At 42.4% G+C, this 27,910-nt stretch overlaps 2 protein-coding genes across 2 annotated transcripts in view; one reads left to right on the plus strand and one right to left on the minus strand.

Annotated features, from left to right (window-relative positions):
- Window positions 1–18,729, minus strand: part of pnpla3 (patatin-like phospholipase domain containing 3) — a 59,954-nt gene extending 41,225 nt beyond the window's left edge. Inside the window, 5 exon segments of the mRNA XM_047023269.1 lie at window positions 12,506–12,715; window positions 14,450–14,515; window positions 14,736–14,968; window positions 18,341–18,423; window positions 18,653–18,729. Of these exon segments, the coding sequence (XP_046879225.1) occupies window positions 12,506–12,715; window positions 14,450–14,515; window positions 14,736–14,968; window positions 18,341–18,423; window positions 18,653–18,729 (669 nt within the window).
- Window positions 18,730–18,765: 36 nt separating this feature from the next.
- Window positions 18,766–27,910, plus strand: part of sult4a1 (sulfotransferase family 4A, member 1) — a 167,922-nt gene continuing 158,777 nt past the window's right edge. The window contains exon 1 of the mRNA XM_047022905.1: window positions 18,766–19,117. Coding sequence (XP_046878861.1) covers window positions 18,949–19,117 — 169 coding nt within the window. The 5' untranslated portion in view covers window positions 18,766–18,948. The remainder of the gene's footprint in view (window positions 19,118–27,910) is intronic.

Genomic DNA, 27,910 nt, shown 5'->3' on the forward strand with positions numbered 1-27,910 from the left:
AGCCAATTCATAGCCATACAGGCCAAAGTCTAGCAGATTGTGTGACTGCCATGGTGGAGAATCTTGGGCTGGATTTATCTAACTAGAGGCCAATCATTCGATAATGCCAGCAACATGTCGGGCCGGTACAATGGACTGCAGGCACATTTGAAGCAAAAAAAAACATTAATCCACTATGTGCCTTGTGCTGCGCATTCTCTAAATTTAGTGGGTGTGAACAGCATAGAGGGAAGCAGTCTAGAAGTGGGACAGTATTTTGATTTATTACAATCCTTGTACACATTTTGCGCAGGATCCACTCACAGGTGGGAGCGAGTTTTTCGGAACTCTGATATTCACATAGATGTTATGGTACAGCAATGTTCGGACCTTAAAACGGACTCGTGAGGCAAAAAGTTTCAAAAGGTAGTTTTTAATGTTCTTTGTTCTAGCAGAGTTAACAATCTGGCAGAGTCTGAATGGTGAGCAGGGTCTACATAGATTGTTGATTGCTGATCTGCCACAGGTGAGGATGGTTGTCTACCCCGGGAGACTCCGCCCATGCACACACACATGGAATAAACAAAAAAGGAGGGAGTAGAACACAGGAAAAAGAGAAACAGAAACAGTGTCACAGCCAGGGGCATGACAGTACCCCCCCCCCCCCCTAGACGTCCTACCAGGCTTGTCAGGGAAGGACCTATAGAAATCCCGAAGGAGGGATGCATCCAGAACAGAAGAACGAGGAACCCAGGAGCGCTCCTCCGGACCGTATCCCTCCCAGTCGACCAGATATTGGTAGCCCCTGCCACGGCGGCGAACATCCAGAATGCGGTTCACTGTGAAAGCCGGGTGGTCATCGATGACACGGGCGAGAGGAGGGGAATCTACCGGAGGGCTGAGAGGACTGGATGAAACCGGCTTGAGGAGGGAAACATGAAAGGATGGGTGGACCCTCAGGGAGGAAGGTAACTTAAGGCGAACAACAGAGGGGTTTATAATCCTATCAATGACAAAAGGGCCAACAAACTTAGGTGCCAGCTTCTTCGAGGCCACTTGAAGGGGAAGGTCACGTGACGACAGCCAAACCCTTTGTCCAGGCTGGTAAGCGGGGGACGGTCTGCGATGTCTGTCTGCCACTTGCTGGTTACGGGATGCTGTGCGCTTGAGGGCGGCACGAGCAGTCTTCCACACTCGTCGACAGCGTCTCAAGTGCGCCTGGACAGATGGGACAGCCCTGTCTCCTTCTTGTTCTGGGAAAAGAGGAGGTTGAAAACCCAAAGACACCATGAATGGTGACATACCTGTGGCAGAGGAAACCAGAGAATTGTGGGCGTATTCAATCCAGGGTAAACAGGAGCTCCACGTAGAGGGGTTGCGGGCCGTGACGCAACGTAGGGCGGATCCCAGGTCTTGATTGGCTCGCTCTGTTTGACCATTGGATTGGGGGTGGTAACCAGATGACAGGCTGACTGAGGTTCCCAGGGCCTGACAAAAAGCTTTCCAAACCTGAGAGACGAACTGAGGTCCTCTGTCTGACACAATGTCTGTGGGAATGCCATGGAGCCTGTACACATGAAGGACTAACAGTTTAGCGGTTTCGCTGGATGTAGGTAATTTGGGAAGGGGAATGAAATGTACAGCTTTTGAAAAACGGTCCACAACGGTGAGTATGGTTGTATTACCCTCTGATACCGGGAGTCCAGTCACGAAATCCACAGCAACATGGGACCACGGTCTGCTGGGGATAGGCAAAGGGCTGAGGAGGCCCGCTGGAGGTCGATGGTTGGACTTACTCCGGGCACAGATGGAACAGGCAGCAACAAAAGAACGAGTATCTTGGCTCATGGAGGGCCACCAGAATCTCTGCTTGAGGAAAACAAGGGTCCGGCGGGACCCAGGATGGCAGGTAAGTTTGGAACTATGCCCCCACTGGAGGACCTGCGTTCGAACCGCGTCTGGGACAAACAAACGATTTGGCGGACCGCCACCTGGGTTGGGTTGATTGAGTTGAGCTTCGCGGACCTCTCTCTCGATCTCCCAGTGTACTGCACCGACCAGGTAAGGTGATGGGGCATTCTTGGACGGGGCGTTTGACTCGTCTGGGTCGTCAACCACACAAGCGGCGGGCAGAATGGGACCAGGCTGGGACTCTGGGTCATCAGGCGTGGATTGGCGTGACAAGGCGTCCGGCTTAATGTTCCGGGATCCAGGGCGATAGGTCAGGGTGAAGTTGAACCTTCCCAGGAACAGCGCCCATCTAGCCTGTCGAGAGTTCAACCTCTTGGCCGATCAGAGGTAGGAGAGGTTCTTATGATCAGTCCAGATGATGAACGGATGCTCTGCTCCTTCAAGCCAGTGTCTCCATTCCTGCAAGGCCAGTACCACAGCTAGAAGTTCACGGTTTCCTATATCATAGTTTACCTCAGCGGGAGAGAGCCGTCGCGAGAAAAAGGCGCATGGATGTAGCTTCTGATCGTCAGGTGAACGCTGGGACAGGACTGCTCCCACACCGGAGTCTGAAGCATCGGCCTCGACGACAAACTGCCTGGAAGGGTTAGGGTGAGAGAGCACAGGTGCAGAAGTAAACAGTCCTTTCAGGGTGGAAAAAGCCTCTGCGGCCTCTCTGGACCACTTAAAGGGATGGAGGGTGGAGGTGAGGCGAGTCAGTGGAGCAGCCTTTCGGCTGTAGTCTTTGATAAACCTCCTGTAAAAGTTGGCGAACCCAAGGAAACGCTGAAGCTGTTTTCGGGTGTCGGGCCTTGGCCATTCTGCCACAGCTTTCACTTTGTCGGGATCTGCCTTCACTTGCCCCTGCTCGATTACAAAACCCAGGAAGTGAACACAAGCCGTATGAAAAACACACTTCTCGGCTTTGACAAAAAGCTTGTTCTCCAGGAGGCGCTGCAGTACTAACGTCACATGCTGTATGTGATCCTGAAGAGTCCTGGAGAAAATAAGTATGTCATCCAAGTAGACGAAAACAAACTTGTTCAGCATGTCCCGGAGAACGTCATTCACGATCATATACAGGGCCGCAGTGTCTTATCCTTCTTATCCACGAAGAAGAATCCTGCCCCTACAGGTGAGGAGGAAGGACGAATCAACCCCGCTGCTAAGGAGTCCTTAATGTAACTCTCCAGTGCCTCCCTCACAGGACGGGAAATCTTGTACAGTCGGCTAGTAGGCAACGGGGCACCAGGAAACAGTTCAATGGCGCAATCATAAGTGCGGTGAGGAGGCAGGGACAGTGCTTTCTGCTTGTTGAACACCTCACCGAGACCATGGTATTCAGGGGGCACAGCAGATAGATCAGGAAGACTAGGTGGCGGGGTGTCTGCTTGTCTGCTGGAGATCTCAGCCGACCGAAGACAGCTGGAGTGGCAGAACTCGCTCCAGCTGACAATCCTGTTGGCTGTCCAGTCAATGTGTGGGTTGTGTCTCTTTAACCAGGGAAGCCCCAAAACCACTGGGGCATGTGGTGAAGAAATTACCAAGAACTTGGTGACCTCTCTGTTGTTTCCAGACACCACCAGAGTCAGCGGAACAGTGAGGTGAGTGATTCTGGCTAATCTCTCTCCATTCAAAGCATTGACATCCTGAGGGCGATCCAAAGGCTCCATAGGGATGTTAGCCCGAGAGACGATGCTGGAGTCAATAAAGTTGTCATCTGCTCCTGAATCGACTAATGCGAGAAGGGGAATGGACTCACGTGACCATAGCAGGGCGCACTGGAGTTGGAGCCTTTGGGGGGGTGTAGACTGGAGAGAAAAAGTGTGGCTCACCAGAACCTCTCCGCTTACTGGTGAACCCTCTCTTTTGGCAGCAGGGGACACGTGTTGGTGTAATGTCCGGCTTGTCCACAGTAAAGACACAGCCCGGACCTTTGCCGACGTTGGCGTTCGGCAGGTGTAAGACGAGCCCGACCAAGCTGCATAGGTTCCTCTCCGGTAGATGGTCCAGGGGAACTGGAAAGCACAGGAGAAGGTGCAGCTGACAGAGAGGGAGGAAACGGTGGGGCGTCGAGAATGCGAGATGTAGGCTGTCGCATGGCTCTCTCCCTTCTCCTTTCTCTAAGCCTATTGTCAAGGCGGGTGGCTAGGGAGATAAGACCCTCAAGTGAGTCTGTCTCATCTCTGGCAGCTAGCTCGTCCTTCACGTTGTCAGATAGCCCTCTCAAGAAAACGTCTTGCAAAGCAGTGTCATCCCAACCACTCTCAGCGGCTAAGATACGAAAGTCTATGGCATATTGTGCAACGGGAGACGAGCCTTGAGTTAGTAACAGTAACCTTTTGGCTGCTTCCTTGCCCTTAAGAGGGTGGTCAAATATCTTCCTCATTTCCAAAGTGAAAGCACCATAGGAGTCACACACAGGAGAGTTACTCTCCCAAACGGCTGTAGCCCATTGCGCTGCTCTGCCAGCGAGTAAACTTAACAAAAAGGCAATACGGGACTTATCTGCATGATAGGTGTTGGGTTGTTGATCAAACACGAGGGAGCACTGGAGGAGAAACTGGCCACAGGCTCCTGGATCACACGTATAGCGCTCTGGAGTCGGGATGTGAGGCTCTCGAGCACTTGCGGTGAGGGGCTGGTCCGAAGACCGTGCAGGTTGATCAACCTGAATGAAGTTGAATCAACCTCAGGTTGATTCCTGGAAGGCGATGGTGGTGCAGCCAGCGTGGACACCTGAGCGGTGAGGTGGATCATCTGTGTGCCAAGCTGAGTAACGTCAGTGGCGAGCCCGTTGAGCTTCTCCACCAACTCCCGTAAAACTTGTTCATGCTGGCCCACTCGGGTTCCTTGTGTGACCAGGGCAGTCCGAAGCGCGTGTTCTTCCGTTTGGTCCATTTGGCCAGATTGTTCTGTTATGGTACAGCAATGTTCGGACCTTAAAACAGACTCGTGAGGCAAAAAGTTTCAAAAGGTAGTTTTTAATGTTCTTTGTTCTAGCAGAGTTAACAATCTGGCAGAGTCTGAATGGTGAGCAGGGTCTACATAGATCGTTGATTGCTGATCTGCCACAGGTGAGGATGGTTGTCTACCCCGGGAGACTCCGCCCATGCACACACACATGGAATAAACAAAAAAAGAGGGAGTAGAACACAGGAAAAAGAGAAACAGAAACAGTGTCACAGCCAGGGGCATGACAATAGACTTAACATTAAAATCACTGTCAAACACTCGGTGGAGCTGCCGAGCTGACTCGACTAAAGCTCTTTGGCAAAACTATGTTAAAATAAGGGAGGCATTGAAGAGCATATCTGAAGATGAAACTGAGAAAAGAGACACCCGAAGAGAGGCCAGGACACTTGCTGTAAAATTAAATAAACTGGAAACTGCGTTCATGGCTAATTTCTGGAATACAATTCTGGCTCGTTTCGTTTTGGCTTGTCCAACTGACAAGTTTACAGCTCCAAAAAGCCGACATAGACCTCATGACAGCTGTGCGCCTTCTTAAATCTCTGCGTGATTTTGTATTAGCACAGAGAGGTCTTTTCACAGACTTTGAAAGGGAAGCCTTAGCTGTGCCAGGCGTGTGCCAGACGTACAAATATGACCTCCAGCACACCAGAAAGCGCAAACGGTTTGAGGATGACAGCGCAGAAAAAGATGCGGTATTTGATGGGAAAAGCAAATTCCAAATAGAAACATTCAATGTGGCTATCGATAAGTTAGTCAGCTGTCTCAGTCACAGAATTGATGCATACAAGCACCTGTGTGATCTGTTTGGTGTTCTTTTCATGCTGGAAAACACACCTGACTGTGAGTTAATAAACAAAGCAAACTCACTTGCCTCTGCCTATCCCACTGACCTGGACAGCAATCTTGGAAATGAACTGATTCACTTCAGAGCTTTCATCAGATCAGACGGACAGAATGTGCCTCCACCGAAATGTCTGAAAACAATACTTGATTGTAGATTACAGTCAACATTTCCTAATGTGTACATTGCCATAAGACTGTATCTGACGCTTCCTGTGACAAACTGCGAGGGAGAACGGTCATTCTCTCAAATGGCCAGAATAAAATATGAACTAAGGACAAAAATGACCCAGAGACGCCTGAACAGTTTATCACTCATGGCTATAGAGTCCGAACTCGTTCGAGACATGAACTTTGATGATCTGATAAAGGACTTCTCATCAAAGAAATCCCGGAAAAAGCCTACGTTTTAGGTGAGTCTCACTGTGGTTTTGTGTGGTCCTAGCTGTGGCTCTTTACTGATGTTGTTTCATGTTGCCTTTATTACTTTAACGATTTGTGTCATATGGTTGCCTATATTTTAATTACGGTGTGTTTTACTCTATAATACTGCGAGGACTGGCTGTGCGCTTGCAGTCTCTCCCATAATATGTTTATTGTGCTGTATGTGGCACGTGCCAAATAAAACAGACCTAAAATTAGTTATTTTTGTGTGGTTGTGTGTTGCCCGGTGTTATGTGCGTAATGGGAAGCCGCCGTTCCGCGCGCACTGTTTGCGTGTGTAGACAGGGGCCCGTGGCGAGTTTGTGTCCAGGGCCCATGGTCATGATAATCCGTCTGTGCCCTTACCTGTTCTAAAATCAGCGTAAACCACGGCCTCTTGTGGTTTATTGCCTAATTTAACCCCACTGTTTGTTAATATTACAGGTGAAAAAGTGTTCAATGTTTTATTAAATGTAAAAACATACTACGAACCGGTAACGCATATTTTGCTAGGTATACGCTTGTGATTGTGGCCTCGACGTCACCTTAGTTTTAATCATATTCGACATGACACTAAGTAAATATCAATTGGTGCCTATTTCAATTTGTAGTAGCAGTTTCACCCAACAGAATGTTTTTCATCAAAAGATGATGATGATGATTAAGATAACGAAGAGACATTGACTGCTGCCGCAGAAATGATGCAGAGAATTATGTATGTAGCTACTGGTAGTTCTCTCAACATCTACTTTTATTTACAGGCTTGTACGGAATTGTCAGTTACACTGACATTGTGAGAATCATTAATATTCAAAAAACGATTTGCACATTCTGATCCTGTTGAACAGAGCATGGATGCTGTATACAGTGAGATGTTCATTTAATGGCAAGTGAATTTTGCATGTGGAACTGTGAAATGTAGCTAATGTAATCTCATGTATACCCAGTTACAAGTAAATGAGTTGTACAAATTGCACCTCGTGAAGAAAGTGCCAAAAACTGACCAAGAGATGGTGTAGGCCTACTTAAGGTAGAAGAATAAAGGCTAATCTCCAAAAAGATTTACTGGAACACCAGTTACGGGAGGATGCATGGTCACAGGTGATGTTAATTGTAGGAACAATAACCTACATTAATATTAATTGTTGAATTTGCGGAATTTTCTATTTTGACCAAGATATGTTGTACATAGGGCAGAAGAATAAAGGCTGATCTTGTAAGGCTATCCACCTGCCCCCACCTCTCATATGGTAAAATATGGAGTTACTGGATGGAGTCTCAACTTGATGGCTCTCACATCTTTGTAACTTACTGTAGCATTGCTAGACATGTTGATAAGTAAGGGTCAAGATTCTGATGTGATTATAGTTGTTCTTGGGTATTAAAGGAATTGTGAAGCATTGTTCTGTGGATTCTTGATCTCCTGAGACCTTCTCCCCAGCTCTGGCTTGGCCTAGGCCTACTCCTTCTTCCTCACCTCATGCTTTCTATCTCTGGTTTACAATAATCATGGTAGAGTAGGCATAAGAGTTAACTTAATTGATTGCATTCATTTGCAATATGATAAAATGATTATATTATTTAACCTTCATTTGACCATTCTTGCTCTGATTTAACCCAAAGAGTCAAATAACTGTAATTCCATTGGTATTGGCATTATTTGGTTAATGTTAATACACTGTTCAGTTTCCCATCTTCCTTCAAACCATAGGGGAATTAGTTTCGGTTGTTTGGCCAATATATCGACCCCCAACAATGTTGAAATAGATTTGCTGAAATAACAGTTACAGGACGGTAGCCTACATCATGTAAATTGCAGGAATCATATGAATCATGTAAATTGTAGGAACAATAGCCGATAGAAATAGGCTACTCATTGTTGGATTTCTATTTGTAGGCAATAAAGAAGACCAAATATAATTTCAATAATTTCTTTATTTCAGTGGCAAAAGGTATTTGGTCAATTCTGAGTGCAAATCCACGGCGAGTAACACTATCGATGAAGACCCAAGGGCTGAGAATGTTGCTAAAATAAATTACAGATTGTGACAGGAAACGGTGACGTTAATTTAGGTATTTATCAGGGAATTAAAGTAGGCTACATCAAACCGCAGTCTTAAAATCGTCTCCCGGCGTATAATTAAGCGAATAAATTTTTGTTCGAGATCGCTCGGCTGAACCAGGAAATGATATGCCGTGTCTGCCAACGCTATCAGGCTAAGAAAGTGGGGGCGGATCGGCTGAAACCAGAGTTTGGCATGGATAACCTGCTATCGAGCAGGGGTGCGTTTCCCGAAAGCATCGTAAGCCTAAGTTGATCGTAGAGTCCATCGTACGATGGATCTTAGTTGTACGGGCCGTTTCCCGAAACCATCGTAGCTAAAGAGGCACTTGAAAATCGTCGTAGATCAACAAGAGCTCCAGACCAGTCGTAGAACGCTAAGTGCATCGTAGCGCAGAGACTCAGTGGAGACACGCGTAGGCCGACCATGAAAACTACATTAAACTCATGCTGAAAGTTACTTCCGATGAAAAATAAGATTTTTTTGGTCCTCTTTTTACACTAGTTACGCTGGAACTGGGATATTTCTTAGTGAACCATACAAGTTTAACTGCCGAAAAAATATCAGAATCCGGTTTATCCTCAAGTAAATTTAGGTTATACAAAATAATTTGATTTAGTGGGTTTGGCGCATGCAATGAAGGTATTTAAAAAACAAATGTCAGTCTTATTCAAAATACTATAACATTGAAATATGGCTGTTGTAATGTGCAATAGAAACTAGAAATGCATTAACGTAACGTTTTTATGAGTACAATAACACAACAACAATTGAACATTGAAGATGTTTATTAGAATTATAGGGCTGGTAGCACGCCAAGCCCGGTGGATGAAGAGGCTGGTGGCCGAGCCGAGCCTGATGTTAGGAGATGGTGGCGCCCAGGAAATGAAAAGACTCCACAGGGTTGACTAGGAAGTCACACAGGGTGAAGGGGCTGGGAGGGAGTGAAAACTCGTACGAAAATCATAAAAGCCATTGAAGATAGCCTAAGTCCTGCACTGCAGACTTGTCCCCTCTGATATGGGGAATTGGATGTGGTCTGAGATGTGGCAAAGTAATGCAGTTGTGACAGCCGGCACAGATCTTGACACTGAGGCCTTGGCGAGCCCATGTCCATCTCCAATAACCTCCAGAAAACTGCCAATGGCATAGAACCTTAACACTGCCAGTAGTTGGGTTACAGGGGTCAGTGCAAAGGACCTCCTTGTTAGCCTCTGCAGGTCTTCTATGTGGTTCAGGAGCATCATGATATCATGATGTCATCTGACATATCTTACACTCATAATGAGTATAATTGATCAACCATCAATTAAAGTAGAGTTGAGAACAATGATTCCATGTTGAAGACATGGGGTATTCATTACTTATGTGTTTGTCATTTGTCACAATGTCATTTGTGGCCAATATGTGATAATTATGAGATTGCAAACATGGTCTTGGGAAGCTGTTGGCCTATGCAAGATTGTAGATATAGTCAGCACTAGAAAATAAGACAGTAAATATGTTGGATTGAGATGCTTGTATTTGTACATTGAATTGTTTAGGATGCTAGCTGGGACATGCCATGTGTGATACCATTCATATGCATGGTTTTTAACCTTGTAGTTCAATCAAGTAGTAAATATAGGACTCATATATATATGCCCATGGAAAGTGGAGTACCAAGAAGAGTTAAAAACCAAGGCACAAGTAATTTGAGAAATAGTTGTTTTATGGGAGTTTGTTCTCCCTGCTCCTGCTCCTCACATGGATCTATAAGGTAAACATGTAAGGATCGGACAGGCAACACTGAATATATGATACAATACACAATTCAGCCTTTACTTAATTTAAATAAACATTGTCTGCTTTAGGCTATAAGGTAACCTAAATGTGACACTACCTTGTTGATTGGGCAGAAGAAAAGGCACAGAAATGGAGGGCCTTGTGAACTTCATCTCTTCAAACAAAAGCTTCCTCACCTCAATTTGGAGACGAGCCCACTTAATTTCCAAGACCTCCTATTGGTATTTAGCATCCTGTGTCGCTGATTGCAAGGTCCTAACACCGGTGTAAAACTCAGATGCAGCATAGTTTGCACGTTCACCTTATTGTCTTTACCTTCATGTAGCATCACATTGAAAAGTACTCAAATAAGTAGCCTATAATAAATGTAAAGTTTTCTGTAGCTACAGAAAATATTTTTTTGTGTACCATAATTCGTCAAATATTTTGGTTAACGTTTTAATTTTAAAGTCTTCAAGTTGCGTCAGAAGAATCACATTTCAGTACAATGGACAGCGTCTTGTTAAGTGCAACTTAAGAGATACGTACGATGGTTCTCCTTACGAGCATGTTCGGGAAACGCACGTAAGAAATAACGATGGATCGTTATTTTCATCGTAGAGAACCCTCGTAACAGCTACGATCCATCGTTATCGGGAAACGCACCCCAGGTTAGTTTCAAGGAGTAAGTTACAATGGAAACTTACCAAAAGGATTCGTTACCTCTCTTTCTGGAACGCGGAACTCGGAGTGTGCCTCCATTCAGGGTTAAACAACTCAAAGTTTTCATTAAACCCGCTACTTGGAATACCCCCCTGTTCACAAAATTAAGTATTTGTTATTGAAACTCCACAGTTGTTGATATGTTGCCTTGGAGATGTAGTGACGTCACCAGTGCAAGTGCAGCTGATTGCTCTGACAACATGGTGAGTTAGATTAGTTTCATAATTCAAACAAACAAACGTAACACGATTCAAACAAACGTAACACAATTCACAAATGTATTTCATGATTCACAAATAAATGTAACGCGATTCACAAATGTATTTAGTGATTCACAAATGTTACGCGATCGATTCACAAATAAATGACCCCCATTACATTTGTTTGCAACCTTACAAACACAAGTTACAAATCGGGGAAAACAAGTTACAAATCGGAAAACACGAGTTACAAATCCCTGCATTCGTTGGTGTGAATCCCTGCATTCATTGGTGTGGATTTTTGGAATTTTCCTGACGCGCTTAGATTGACAAATGCTTTTTTTCTAAAAGATATCCTCTGCAGCCTATCAGATGTCTCCAATTTTAGCCAATCACAGCTAGCCTGTTAAACGTTAGCCTAGGAAACACTGAAAATTACTAAGCATGGATCCTGCCATTCTCAAAAATATTCAATCACGTATTATCATTGGTTTAATAAGATTAACAAGAAATATTTCACCTACATGCTACCAGACGACGTTGCTCGTGATTTGAAGGAGACGATGTCCGTTATTATGGTAGGTTGTTGAAGTCCACATAGACACGTTAATGTGATTGGCTAAAATTAGAAGAGACGATCTGATAGTCTGCAGAGAATATACTTTAGAAAAAATGCATTTGTGAATCTAAGCGCGTCAGGAAAGTTCGAAAAATCCACACCAACGAATGCAGGAATTCACACCAACGAATGCAGGGATTCACACCAATGAATGCAAGGACTCTCACCAACGAATGCAGGGATTTGTAACTCGTGTTTTCAGATTTGTAACTTGTGTTCTCCGATTTGTAACTTGTGTTTGTCAGGTTGCAAACGAATGCAAGTCATTTATTTGTGAATCACGTTACATTTGTGAATCATGAAATACATTTGTGAATCGTGTTACTTTTGTTTGATTCGTGTTATGTTTGTTTGAATCGTGTTACGTTTGTTTGTTTGAATTGTGTTACGTTTGTTTGAATCGTGTTACGTTTGTTTGTTTGAATTATGAAACTAATCTAACTCCATAACATGGCGTCTGCTCCAGATTCAATGTGTTTGATTGGCATCTTCCCATGTATTGTTGTAGTATATAAAAAACAAAATGTTTACTCTTCGACAGGTCAGCAAACGCTTTGTCGCCTCGATTTGTTAAAACGATTTGTTTGTAAACCTCAACCTACGGTCTCGGTTGACAAACGTTTTAACAAATCTCGGTTTACAAAAGTGTTTGCAGACCTGTCGAGGAGTAAACATTTGCTGTTTGCTTCATGGCAGTGGATTTCCATTGTTGACTTTAGTATTTTTGTGATATGTCTTATCAATCTTAATAAATGTTTGTGTATTTTTATAACCTCTGTAGCTGTTTGGTTTGGCAACTTTAGAATACTGAAATTTCAACTTGTTATTATAGACATGTTCACTGTTATTCTTGTTCAGTGTGTAGATCAATCAACTTATCAATCATCCATCCATTCATCGATCCATCCCCCCCAAAATTATATTTAGATATCTATATTTGTTGTGGTGCAAGATGGCTGTCCTGGTACCTTTGGTTCAGGGGGGAAAAGGGCCTTGCTGAGACGGTACATGTTGCCCAGGTTCATCTGGATGCTAGTGTTAGTGAAGCGCAGCTCATGAAAACTGGTGGAGCTGTCACAAGGGCAGATGTCGCTTTCGCCCGAGAATGGCGAAATTGTGATGGTGTTCTTTAGCGCTGACTGGGGGAGGTTGTCACTAATCCCTCCATCCACATACCTCTGTGGAGAAACAGGGGAGATAAATGTCAGTAAGGGCTAGTAATCAGAATGTTGCCGGTTCCCGGCCGTGCAAAATTACGTTGTGTCCTTGGGCAAGGCACTTCACCCTACTTGCCTCGAGGGAATGTCCCGTACTTACTGTAAGTCGCTCAGGATAAGAGTGTCTTCTAAATGACTAAATGCTAAAGGAGTCTATTGTTGTTAATGTCCTTAAGGATTATAGTTATATATTTACGGCTCTACTCTTTTTTTTCAAGTACTATTGTCACAATAAGACAAAAGTGAGAAAGACAAAGACAAACCAATGTTTTTTTCAGGCATCAGTTTATGCCTGTGTCTTCATAACATCAGCAGTTTGATAATAGGGTCAATTATATCCAGATATGCTTCCATCTCTAAAGACAGTGTCTGATCTGTGTGCATAACTAGATACAAGGAGGGTTCTGTTTGAACATTCACGTACTTTGTGGCAACCAAAAGCCAGAGGGGGGCAAAATTCAGAGAAGGTTATGGTTTATGAGCTCTAGAATGACATAATCAAATTTGTTCAACTATGCATGCCATCTCTGGTTTATTTCTCTATCTATGCATGCCATCTCTGGTTTATTTCTCTATCAAGCAAACAGAAGCTTTTGCATCTCACCAACATATTGCTAGACTTCGCCACTTCATCCTACACCTTACCATTGACATAAAATAATCGTTTTCGAATTTAATAGGCTTTAATGAAATACAAATTTGACTACGATAAACCACAATCTGTCAGACAGATTTTACTGAAATAATAACATACAGCATACATATCTGTGTAGGGTTTAAGCATACATATCTGTGTAGGGTTTAAGCATATAATTGAGTATAGCTAGAAGACACACATAGAACATGACTGCAATGAGTGAGTCATTAACTTAGGCTAAAGTTGGCTCTGAGCCAAACATAGAATGGTACACAATGTCCAGCAAACAGACAGACAGGCAATCAGAAAGACAGAGACAGACGAGTTGACTTAGAGGACAAGGCAGTCTACTGGAAAATGTCCCTTTCCCTGTCCCTCTTATCTAGCACATACCATGTGTGTTCTTTAAATTGCACTTTGACACAGAAATTGGAACATGCCCTTAAACAGGAACTGCAACAACACTTAAAAGGGCAAAAAATGGTACACAAAAACTCAAAGTTTGTTTTCTATATGACTAAATATAAAGTTAATATAGTGTGTGGCTATATAATGGTAAAATAATATATAGAGTCTATTGTGTAATCCATGAATGATGATTATTACACAGTATTCTATGTCTATTATTTATTATCTGTCATTGTTCATGTATTTCAGAGATCTAATGTAGTTAATGTATTTTTGGAGTATATTTGTGTGTCAACTCATTTTGTGTGACTCATTTTCTCAATGGAGCCATCCCAAACTGGTTCCAGTATATATCTCAGTCTGGCAGAGTCCGATACAGCATTGACCTGCCAAAGAAAACTGTCTACCAGCAAGTAAGCTGCTTTTCTTGGGTAAACACACTAGCATGAGTAGGATCAAACTGACAGAAACAAACACACTCGATAGTATTACCTAATCAAAGTGTAACACTGTGGCAATATACAGCATGTAGTAAGACCTAATCTATGAAAAATATCACTGTCAGAGTCCAATGCCAGATAATTTGTCAAAATATAAGTAACAGTGATCAACATTCCTGAGTCATTTGATATTGAGCTGTAGAGGCTTACCACTCCCTGGAAAGCTGGGGGAATCAGACCACAGTATACTGGAATATAACAGCTACAGATCAGGGCCTGTGTGGGCATACCAGTGGACAGATTTAACAACACACACCAGACAACTTTACAGTGTACACGTTCAGTCAAATCCCCCTTACTGGACAAAGGGGCCATACCCTCAATATAATTCTACATGTGACTAAGTGTGTCAGGAATGTTCAGGTGTGTCTATGGGTATCAAGGGATAAATGAGGTGACTGGGTTCAATGTTCAAGGCTAATGGGTTCTACCACACCTGTACAAGCTCCTCCTTAGAGTTGAACTGGGACACCAGGACATTCTGCCCATCAGAGACACGGGTCAGGGACACACACAGTCTCCCGGAGGACAGCTTGTGCGCATCAGAGGGCAGGTCACGATCCAGGCCCGAGCGGAGCCCCTTGACCAGGTTGAAGGAGGGGTGAAGGGGGCCCAGGTTACGCTTGCGAGCCTCCTTTGCCACATTGATTACATCCTCACAGCATTGTGCTATGAGTTGGAGACAGAAAGAAAGGTTTGAAGAGAGAGAAGTGTGCGTGAAAGAGATGTGGATCACAATGACTCTTGCTTAGAGACTTGTTGCTCCTGTGGTTAGTGGTAACTGAGTTAAATGTTTGTACTCGCTGTGATACATTGTTTTTATTGTTGCTTGTTTTTCGACAGGTACACTTGCACTTATAGCGGTCATGTTGTTTAATTGTAACTTGTTTAACTACATGATCTTATGGTTCTTCCCTTTGGCACTTATTTTGGTTGTTCACAATATGTGCTTCATGTTTTGGCTACTCGCAATGTTTTGGGGCTATCTTGTTATTATTATCAGTGACCTATGCACTTTGTTAAGCTCTCTCTTGGAAGTCGCTTTGGATAAAAGCGTCTGCTAAATTAATACATGTAAATGTATCTCTGTGGTTTTTATAGTCCAAAATTTATATTATCTGGGACTTTTACATCGATTAAACAAATTAAACAAAAGCCTTATATCAAACTGTGATCAAACACCTGGTTTTCCTTTCAGCCTTTGTTATTGGCGAGTCACTGACTTTCCTCATTGGTTGTGCTTTGCCTTCGGCAAGGGCGCAACCATTGTTATCTCACATATATATTTATTATTGTGTTAATTCTTCCGCCGTTTTTTGGCCTTTAACTAGTCCTGCATACTTTCACCGATTCCTAAAATGTTTGTATCAAAACGTTCAGCTCCTTCAGGAGATGAAGGCTATGACTTTTGGTATTTTTCACTTTTATACTATTTAAAGAATTAAGGTTTTTGTGCAAATTATTCTCCCTTTAAAAGTAATGGTTAATCCTTTCAAATCAATCCTCTTTCAAACTTAACTACTTCAGCATACTTTCAGCTGGAGACACCATTCAACCTTTAAAATGTTCACAAGACATTCGGCTTATAACTTTCTACTAAAAGTTCACTATTTTCGGCTTTTTTAGCATGGTCAGCGATCCCCATTCAGGTTTTCAGCATTCTCACTGCTGTTTCGCAGGAACAGCCTTTTCTAGTTAATGTTTATTTTCGCGCCCCTAAGGCTCAGTCAATATTTGGACTACATAGACAAAGTCGATGTCAAAAGGTTCGTCTTAGTCACGATTGCGTTGGTTCTATTGGGATTTATGTTCCGTTGCACGGTTGAGGTTTTAATTAAGTTTTTGTGGCAAAAGTGAAGCTAACGGTGGCTAACTTGCTAGCCACAGTCACTGACGCTACTGACGTCCCTAACGTCACGAAATGTCGCATGACTACCTCTAGCAGAACATTAGTTTAGCAGCTCGTTAAGTTCTGGGAGATAGCTAGGCTAACTGCTTTACTGCAAGGCAGCTGCAGAAACAAGCAAAGAGGCCAGGGTGATAACTATTACTACTATTTTACTTTTTGATATGAAACACAATTGTGAAGTGTAATATACAATATAAGCTGATATAAGGAAGTAGTTACATCCACTTTCAGAAACAGTAGTCTACTATTTCACTGAAGCATTAGCATCATGACATTAGCCTCTGTTGCCCGGGCAACACATACTACAGCGGTCTATGATGCATCTGTTTTCAATCGTTAAAATAAACATTCCTCACAAATACTTTTTCGTGGTAGGATTTATTATGACATTGGATTACAAGTAAACAATTTGTTGGTGAAATTATCATTACCTGTGGTTTCAAACCAGTGTAGCTCACTGCAACGCTGTACTGTTAGTCTAATAGCTAAAAAAAACATCTCCACAGCTGTTAACAGTAGCCTACGTAGGAAGTCAATGATGTTCGGCACTACCCTTACTTAAATCAAAAGTCTTTCAATAGGTGAAACTATCTGACTAGTGACTACTAACCTGAACTCCATTGCCACAGCCTAAACTTCAATCTGTTCGTGAAAATAATTCATTTCAGCCTAGACCGTACAACGGAAGTAACGTTAAATCGAATTCAACCAACGCAATCGCTACCAAGACAGTCTAGTAGTTGTAGCCTACAATTTACCGGGGCAGCTTCTCCACACAGCAGGGCTATTTGCTTGCATTTTGCCTTGTTACTGACAATGATCGCTACCACTGACATTTTTATGAATGAGTGATTTTCCCCTAAATAAATTTCAAGCTTATTTACGTTTTTGGGGGCATATTTTCAGTTAGCAAATTGATACTATTTGAATCGCGATTCCATCTGAGATAGCTACTGCTGGTAAAGTCGTTGTTAAAATACATTTCAAAGGGGGTTCTTTATTAATGAATGAATGCAATATGAGTAGGCTAAATGCCTGAAAATATCACGAGAAATTTGGAAAGCTCAGAGGAGCACGCTGACATGGAATTCTGAATGCATATAGGGTTTGGGTTTTCGTTCAACACTTTTACAAGTTGATTGGGATACTGCGTTAATTTTCCGGGATTATCAATCTAAATGAATGCACCAACTAATAAAGTAAATTGTTAAAACTCAAACTTTAGATTTTACTGGGGAACAGCTGATTTATACTGGGGCACGTGTCCCAGTAAAAGGGTTTAACGACGCCCCTGAGTATGACAATTACATTAAAGTTGGGTTAGAGGATGTACTTCCTATGGCAGATGAAGAAATTCAACCTGCCAAAGACAATGATGGTGCACTTCTACACAGCCATCATTGAGTCCATCCTCACTTCTTCTCTCACCATCTGGTACGCTGCTGCCACTGCCATGGACAAGAGCAGACTGCAGCGTATCATCCGCACTGCTGAGAAGGTGATCGGCTGCAATCTGCATTCCCTCGAGGATCTGCACACCTCGAGGTCCCTGAGGCGAGCGAGGAAGATTGTGGCCGACCCCTCCCACCCTGGACACTCCCTGTTTCAGCTACTCCCCTCCGTCAGAAGGCTGCGGTCCATCAAGACCAAAACCTCACGCCACAAGAACAGTTTCTTCCCATCCGCTGTTGGCCAATTTAACAAGGCCAAGGACTCACACTGACTTAAATCACAATCTGCACAATGACACCCTGCACATTGCAATTTGCACTATTGTATCGTTCTCTTTGCACTCTGTATTTTTTAGGTTAGATTGTAAATTATGGCTACTACTTCTATTTTATATTCTATTTTTTATTCCCCTTAGTATTAGCTAGACCCCCTTAATATTAGCTAGACTTTGCTCCTTTTGTATAGTTCACATATTTAAGTTTCAATATTCCTATATGTTTAATGTATGCACCTCCCTGCCAAAGTAAATTCCTTGTTTGTGCAAACATTCATGGCGAATAGAATCCCTTCTGATTCTGATTAAACACTTCCCTTGCCTCTTTGTTCCTTTTCTGAGACTGGAATGAGCAACAAGTGGATTTGTTGTGCCAGCAAAAATGTTCACATTCGCTCCGGCTTACATATCGATGCCTGACTGGTGAGCACAGACGCGGTGAGGGCACCAGCGGAAGCCCCGTAGATCTTATTGGCTCCCGTGACTATACTACACGTATAACAACGGCAACGACTAACTTAGTCCCAGGTATGCAGACGAAGAAGTTATAAAGTGAAATAGGAGATGAGAGCGCTGCAATCTCTGGCACTCTAAGACCAGTTCTGGCCAATCAGCACAGAAAGGTTGAGTCTATGCTGAACCACGCTGGCACCGCCCAGTTTCTGGCTTCAGATATAAATAAACAATGAAAATGTGTTTGGCTGTTTTTTCATCTTACATATACAGATCTTGAAAACTTGTCATGTCAATGCATTTCTCTTCCTGCAACAAAGAGCACAGGGCATGCGCAGTCATTTTCAATGCGGACTGGTGCTGAAGCTGAGAAGGAGACGCGGATCACAGGAGCTCAGACGATTACATCATTTTTATCCAGCATGATTGGCTGAAGGTCAAGTCATTGGCAGACCATCACGTCCTACCGAATGCCATAACAAACCTTGCACCTAGCGATATTTTAACGTAGACGAAATCTAAATCGTAAAAAGAAAATATTTTCTGTTGCTCGTTTTGAGAATGGCCGAGAGTGAGGCAGACACGCCAAGCACCCCGATTGAGTTTGAGAGCAAATATTTCGAGTTTGATGGAGTCCGACTCCCACCCTTCTGCAGAGGGAAGATGGAGGAGATAGCCAACTTCTCCCTCAGAAGTAGTGATATATGGATTGTCACCTATCCAAAGTCAGGTAAACAACGTTCACATGCTATACATAGTTATGTGGTGTTATTTGATAAAGCCTAACCATACTATACTAGGACTATATTAAAGAACCCTATTTAGTCGAATAAGACTAGAACATATTTGTATGATTCTGCTTTCTTTTACTCTTACATATAAAGAAGCGCGACTTAATTCTCAAACGCTGCAACCACATAGACCACATACACGCATGCCATTTTTCGATCAACCGACCAGCAGAGCGAGCTATAGGCCTATATATTGCTAGTCGAAGCTTTAAAATGTTATAAGCTTGCACATATTAACTAACAAGTTATCAATAAAATAGAAATACTGCATTGTGTCTGACATGCAATCAAATCCTTTGTGCTTGAGGATAAGGGTGTGCACGTTTCCATGGAGCCTAAATCTGATAAGCAGTATTCGATAACGATAAACGAAGAAGCATTAGTTGCTCGTTCAAACACAGTTCTCTTATTCCAATGACTTTACTATACAGTAAAATAAAGTGTAGCCTATTTCTAAATTCAAAAATATAATTTTAAGGTTCCCCGATAGGTACCTGTGGCATTTTGGAGCGTAATGCATTCATAAGCTGTGCATAAACATATATTTTTGTTTACATAAAATCCTGCTGTTTGGAAGCAACTGCCATTGCGCAATGCAGCTTACGCGCAGCTGCCTACGCACTTTGGGGTCGACAACATACGTGACATGGGAGGGTCTGCTGTGATTAGACAGTCATCTATCCTATAAGGCCTCCACTGTTGCATTCACACGACATTAACACATTTTTTGTGTTTCTCTTTTCTCCGCTGGTGCTCAAGATAGTGCAAACATCTGCAAAAACCATCACAGCCGTATTACTTTGTCATTGTTAAATTATAATTGAATTGCCAGTGTAGCGCTATGAACTAGGCCTACTTTACAGTAGACCATCTCAGTTCCCAGTCTCTCAGGAAATATTATTTTATAAGAGGAATGCAGTGTCAGTCTTTAAGTGTGGAGTAGGCTATGAGCCACTATAGTCCTATACAGATTTGCTGCTGTAAGGGCCTTTTATGCTGGCATCTCCACTTTCTACAGCAAGCTACCAGAAAAAAAATTGATGCAAAATGTTGTCCATTTTGTCCAAACTTACTCCTTTCTTTGCTTTTCTTGTATATCGTTATGGAAGGTTCTGTGGGATTCAAAAAATACATTAAATCAAACAATGGATATGTTTGGAAGGGAGAGCATGCCTACATCACAAGCAAAACATTTGAGTAGTTACATAATTTTACAAATGAAATGAGTAAGCTACATTGTTAAGGAAAAAGATTGTGTTTATTAGATTCTGCATTGTCTTTGTGCGTGCTGTGGTCACAACAAACACAACAAAATGTCAGGGTATCAATAGATTGTGAAATGTATTCAGAAACTGAACATAATGATGATACTGTGTCCTACTTTCACCATCCCCTGACTTTGTCGAGGGTCTATGTTGCCAAGCAGCGTGAAAGTAATGTCCAAGCTAGAGCGGGCCGATATAATCGGCCGATATTAGGCACTTTCTAAATTATCGGTATCGGCATTTATAATGGCCGATAAAACTTTTTTTTTTCATCATATTATTTTAGTGAAAACTCAAATAATAAGAGGAGTCAGATGGCTGAGCGGTTAGGGAATCATGCTATCAATCAGAAGGTTGCCAGTTTGATATCCGGCCATGCAAAATGAAGTTGTGTCGTTCGGCAAGGCACCTCACCCTACTTGAATCGGGGGAATGTCCCTGTACTTACTTCAAGTCGCTCTGGAGCGTCTGCTAAAAATGATTAAATGTAAACTACAAATAACTAATGTTGGGGAAATCAGTTAGTTTTGTCATGCGTTTCTGGATAAAATAAATAAATAAATTGAGTAGAATATATATATATATCGGCCGATATATCAGAATATCGGATTTTTAAAACACGAAATATTCTTATCGTATCGGCCTTAAAAATCCTTTATCGGTCGGTCTCTAATCCAAGCACATGGTAGGCTACATGAATGCTCTGCTGTGTGTCTGCAATGCCATTGGCTCGGCCAGCGTTGGCTCGACCAGTCTAGGCCAATACGTTTGAGTCAAGGAGTGGGAGACACTTGGGAGACCCTATGGATCCTTTCCTTGCAAAATAGCAGCTCATGTAAAATAGGTAAGACAAATTAAGACTGTTAAGTCTGTCTAGAGGGATTTTCCCATAGCTTTCTTGTTATTAATTACATTTCTCAGCAATGAGAAAGAGTGGGAAGAGAGTGACAGAAAGAAAGAAATCCTGTATTTTTTTATGACTGCGGCTTAGCGACTGTCCTCCTTGACCATTCAATTATGTCAACGTATTGTATTGTAGCAGAAGAATATTGTATAAAACTTACTCCCCTAGGTACTGACTGGCCTTGCCATGTCATTTTGCTGTACTGAGTGTGAGTAATTACTGTTTAAAGGAGTTGATCTGTTAAAAGACACATGTAGCCTAAATCACACCTACACAGCAATCACAGTAGATTGCAGGAGCAGATCAGATGTGAATATGTAGTGATGGCTATGTTGTAATAGGTAGTGATGTGTTGTTTGTGAACGATTTGTTAATTTTGAACAAAGCTTTAGTATGACTTGGAAGTAATGAGTAGGCCTAGTCTCAGAGAGTGATTCGTTCATTTTCTCGTGGCCGCGGATCGGGACTGTTACATAGGCTCAGTAGAGGAAACGTAAATTACTCATTCACCTCTTGACTATGTCTTCGGGTACGACTGTTTGGTTCCTTTTTCACATGACCGTTGTTTGTTGCACAGGCTGGCTATTGAATCAGCCTATGAAGGTCAAGTGAAAAATGAACGACTCGAAGACTCAGTCGAGAGATGAACAACTTGTTGGCTCAGCCAGCCTATGCAACAGTCACGTGAAAATTGAACAAGTCGTTCATAACCTGACTCATAGGAAGATTAGATTGATACTTTATTGCTCCAGAGGTAAATGTAGGAAGTGGTAAGTGATGAAAAAAGTGTTTTGTCTGTCTCTTCAGTAACAGAGTGACAAATTCAATTGAGTTCTGGATTTTTATAAGTATCGAGAAAAACCAGACCATTGACAATAAATGACAACAAAGGCTTAGGTCTCAATCATGTCTCTCAGCTCTGAAGGCCAGAGGACCATCTTTTACAGGGCACAATAATGTAAACATAGATATATAGTGACAGACAGGCAGTAAAGGTATTACAACAGCCAGAGATTCACAGCTCCCAGCCCATGACCACTCTCAGGGCAGAGAGAGATCCTAGGTAGAGCTTTCCCCGTTGTCATCACAATACATGTTTACAAAGTACTTTTTCCTGACCCCGAAAATCTATTTAACCTGACAAATAGACACAATCTACTCACATGAGAACATACTAACTCGTATCCAATGACTAGTTGTATTGATAAGTGAAAGTTCTGTTGATTAGTGAATTATGCAAGTACACTGGAAATCCCAATTTCATCCACACAAGCCACAAGCATAAGGATAAAGTATTTGTAGTGCCTCTTTGGTTTGATTTTGTTGTCATGAGAGGTGGCTAACCTGAATTAGTTAGTAGTTGTTACTAATCTAAACCAATTAACTATATGAAAAAAACAATACATCAAACTGTTAAACAAAAAAAATGGAAAGATTTACTTTAGACAAAACATATCAGTTCTTCAAGTTTGTTTCACATTAACATGACATCTCATATAGAAATTGAAACAATACAAACCAGCCGGCAATGCTATATACACTAATACCTTCGTTCAGTACAGTTCTACGGTGCAGGCCTGACTGCAGCTTGTGTGCGTTGTAGCCGTAAACAAAATGGCTGTTTCGCCACGCTGGCACAAAATAAAAGTGCGTTGTCATGGTTACCCAACACTTTGTCAGTTGAGCGCAAAAAAAGTAACGTTAGTTAACTTGTTGGAGAGGAGGTAGAGTAATGGAGGATTTGAGGTTACCTAAAAAGCAGTGAAAACTGGACCAGCAGCCAAGCATTTGCGGGTTTTTTTCAGACAGTAAGTAACTTGATAGCGAGCTAAAAGTGTAAGCAAATAAAACGAGTAGCCTCTGTTTTATTTGCTCTCTTTCTCTGTTTTTCTGATCAAATGACGTGTTCACAATGCAGGCAGTCACTGTCTCAGAGAAATTACACTATTCCTTTAGATTTGAATTCAAATGGTCAATATAGTCCTACAAACTATGTTCTAAATGTGTGAATTTTCATATATAAATATAGAATTGTAGGCAATGCACCTAACAAAAAATTTATGATGGGGAAGGGTATTCATTTGGACCCCCCCAATGTCTAAACCATGGTTACGCCTTTGCAGGAGAGGACCGACGATGATGACAATCCCGACCTCCACAGGCTCCAACACTGACACTCACGGGTCGCTAGCCTGGCGTCTAAGTCCGTGCTTAATCCAAAACAGAAACCTGTATGTCCTAAGGTTTACCACCAGGGCTTCATAAAAAAGTGCTTACATAGAAACGGTTGGATGTGACGGTCATGAAAATTCATAGCATAGGGAGTGGATGTTGTTTGAATTCAGTTGGATTGAATTGGATGAATGCCAGGGTTGGATACTCACAAACGACTCATGGATTGGTGTTGAACGCCAGCGAGTAGGCTAATGCAAAAAAAAAATTGCAGTATATTTCCCCCTCTCTTTCCTACTGCTTTTACTAATGTGTCTTGCCCTGTCCAGTTCCTAGTGCTGTCGGGTCCGATCAAGAAAGTTGTCGTTGGCCGAGTGTGTGGTTCTGCCACTCTGTCACTGTGGGTATGGGTTGCTACTAACCAACCGTTAAGTAGTCCCTTCACTTCTTCCTTGGCTGTGTTGGACCACTCACCTGGTTTGGGACTCTACCTGTTCGTGACCTTGCATTTGTATTTCTCTTTTGCGGACGGTTTTTCTGGTCATGACTCCTGCCTGCTCAGACTACCCTTGTTTAGCCACCGGTTCTCAAGCATGCGGCTTGATCCTAATCCTTTTGCTTGTGGATTTTTCCTGTTTTCATTGATGAACTTTTGGTTCAGCACTACGCACTTGGGCCCTCATTTCAACAATTTGTGACATCTGTCATAGTAGCCATTATTCTGACTCTCCATGTACCAACTAGCTGTTGCCACCATCACATCATATGGACTAGCTACAACATTACATGGTGGCCAAAGACAACCCTTACAAAAAAGAAGTATATTAAAGTATACTATTAGTATACAAAAATATGGATAGTACACTTTTAGTTCACTTTTGATATACTTTTAAGAAGTATGCTTAGAAAATAGTTAACTTTTGATATACTATTAAGAAGTATACTTAGAAAATAGGTCACTTTTGATATACTTTTAAGTATGCTTTGAAAATAGTTCACTTTTGATATACTTTTAAGAAGTATACTTAGAAAATAGTTAACTTTTGATATATTTTTATGTATGCTTTGAAAATAGTTCACTTTTGTAAGAAGTATACTTAGAAAATAATTCAGCACACGGCTGTAAAATAAAGAACAACACACATCAATAGTAGCATATATTCAACATGGTGCATAAGAGATGTTTCACTGTTTCCAATGACTTAGAGCAGAGGTCTTCAACCCTGGTCCTCAGAGACCCCCTGTCCTGCACGTTTTAGATGTTTCCCTGCTCCAACACATCTGATTCAAATGAATAGGTCATTATCTAGTTATGCAGAAGCCTGCTAACGACCATTTATTTGAATCAGGTGTGTTGGAGCAGGGAAACTTCTAAAACGTGAGGACAGGGGGTCCCTGAGGACCAGGGTTGAAGACCTCTGACTTAGAGGTTAATCAGAGCAAATTTTAAGTGTCAACACGTGAATGAATGTGATTAAATGTATGGAAGTATGAAAGTGAATAAACTATCTAATGAAATCACAACTTTTTGTGACATGTGGGAGGGGGATAAATCAGAGAGACACCTGGTTCACCTGGTTCTGTTCACGTGACCAGGTTAATTTTAATTAAACGCAGGTAGATGGTACGCCACAGTTAGTCTTTTGTTTTCAATCAGAGCTGGCCGGCAGTGATTAACGTGAAGCGGTGCCCCGTGTTAGAAATACATTGTTCCCATCGGCAATCTATGACATCGCAGCAGACGTACAGGTACTAATTGCACCAAGTTTTAATTGTATGTAAACCCAGAATGTTTGATGGACTAAGGGCTAATATGATGTTTGCTACTTTCAGGAATCATTAGTAGCCACTGTTTTTCCCCACCGTAGACTTTTACTACAAAAGCAACTATTTAAAACATTCGCTGTTCCCCAGCCTATACTATAGGTCAGCAGTTCAGGGCTTGCGGTTTGCCGTTGTGTGCCTTTTTATATGTGAAACCACCTCCAAGTGTTTTGTGTGTCACTTATTTTGTTGGACGGGTCATTTTGTTTCTTTGCAGTGAGAGTGCCCTCTTTTGGTTGATTTAATTATGTTAGTTTGATTTGATATTTTGTAACAGTCATTGTAACGAGATCGCAGCCTTGGTGCAGCTTGTTTTACTAGTGGCTCGAGGGAGCATTACCATACTGTAAATAAAGTGCATTATTTTGTACGCCGCCTCCTCCCCCATTCATTTAATTGAACAAACCATCGTGGGAAATACCGTTCTAGCTACCGCTGGCTCTTAGTGAAGAGCCAGTAGGGTCTAAGTTACATTTTAATCTTTTAAACAACTTATCTCATTCTCAAGCACGATGGCATTCTTGGGCTCTCTGAAATATGTCATCAGGAGCATAAGGACACATGCAGCCTTGTCTGAAGTCTCTGGCTCATAATTGTTCAGGACATCCTCGATCCCAGGACGACGGCTGTGTTCCTGGAAGAAACTAATGGTTGTACTGCCTTTGCCATTCATGGCCTCTTGCAACTTATTGAGGATGGAGACATCTGCCAGCAGACCAAAGTGGGAGTAAAGGCCTCTTTGCGAGAAGAGAAAAGGCCATTCCTCCTTTATTTCTGCAATGACTGGTGCAGGCACACTGTTAAGGTACCGGCGCTGAATGATGTAGGTCTTCTCCATCAGAGGGTCAACTCTCTCTGCCCGGCCCATCCCTTCCTCTCAGTAGATGTTGCACAGTTGTCAAAATATGGATTTACCTTCATTCTGAATGCCATTCAGCAGTTTTCGACACTGGACTGGTCTGAGGTATTGCTCCAGATCCTTTTCTTGTATCAAAGCAAGGTCTGCCCTGCCCTCCACACCAAGCTCTTCAAACCCTTCCACCAAGGAAGTCAAGGTTTAAAAAAAAAAAGGCCTGGTAGAAATGATAAGACTGCTTCCTTGATCTCTAGATCACATGTGTCAAACTCAAGGCCCGCGGGATTTGTCAAGGACTGTATGGTTAAATTTTACGACATCATGTGCCCTGAAAAAAGGCAAGCATTTTTAAATGTGAGCCTTAGCAGGAACACCGTTGCTGATTGTGTTTGTGACCTTGCCACCGATCTAAAACAACAGCTGATGGGAAAGGGAAAATATTTTGTTGCATACTCCCTTGCTGTGGATGAGAGCAGCGATACATCCGATACTGCCCAGCTGTCAATCTTTATCCGTGGAGTGGATTCGACTCTGTGCGTTACAGAGGAACTTCTGGGATTGAAATCCATGCATGGCACAACTACGGGGAAAGATCTCTTTGAAGAGGTGTCCAAATGTATAGATGAAATGGGGCTGCCTTGGGACAAACTTGTGGGACTGACCACAGATAGAGCACCTGCGATGTGCGGAAAAAAGAATGGATTGGTGGGCAGGATTCGGGAGAAGATGCGGGAGGAGAACGCAGGTGACCTGACAGCGTATCACTGTATCATACACCAAGAGTCATTGTGTGGCAAAGCCTTGGAAATGGATCACGTCTTGAGCGGGGTAACACAGGCAGTGAACTTCATAAGAGCCAAAGGATTGAATCACCGCCAGTTCAAGTCCTTTCTGGACGAGTTCTGTACGGAGTATGGGGATGTGCCCTATCACACAGAGGTGCGGTGGTTAAGCCGGGGGAGAGTGCTGAACAGATGTTTCGAGTTGCGTGAGGAAATCTGTCAGTTCATGGAAAGCAAAGGGAAAGACACAACAGAGCTCCGGGATCAAACGTTTCTGTGTGAATTGGCGTTTATGGGTGACATTGTGAGCCATCTGAATGCGCTCAGATGCACTCAATCCTGAGAATTTCTTCAGCTCAGAGCCTGACCCCAAACGTCGATGAACTTGTCTCTAAAATGAGATGCCAAGTATCTGGCTCAGGCTAATGTGCATCAGAGCACAACAGAGTGCTGTAAACTGAGCTTTAATGAAGCCTAGATTTCTCTTTTGCACCTTTCTCTTACTACTCCAAGTGTACTGTAAATAGTTGGATGTTTGGATGTCCATTGAAGGAAATTAGTTTTTGGCTGTTTTTGGCCTGTGGAAAAAAAAAAATTCATCGCAAATTAAACTGGTGTTTAAGTTCACGTTTACATATGATATATCTTTATCTTTTTTATACTTTTTTCTTAATAAATATTGAGTATGTCCGGCCCTCGACTTTGACCCATATTTTTATTTCGGCCCTCTGTGTATTTGAGTTTGACACCCCTGCTCTAGATGATTCATTATCTGAAAGATCAGAATGTGTGAAACATGAATTAGTTTCCATTGTGCATACATTTTCTGTTTGCTATGTTTAAAGCCTCATGCTTTTGAGCTTTATTCACAACAGCAAGGACTGAAGAGTGCTAACAACTGTGACTGTTGTGTCACTTTAAAATCTATA

This window comes from Hypomesus transpacificus, chromosome 7 (genome assembly GCF_021917145.1).
Source record: "Hypomesus transpacificus isolate Combined female chromosome 7, fHypTra1, whole genome shotgun sequence".
NCBI classification, from domain to species: domain Eukaryota; kingdom Metazoa; phylum Chordata; class Actinopteri; order Osmeriformes; family Osmeridae; genus Hypomesus; species Hypomesus transpacificus.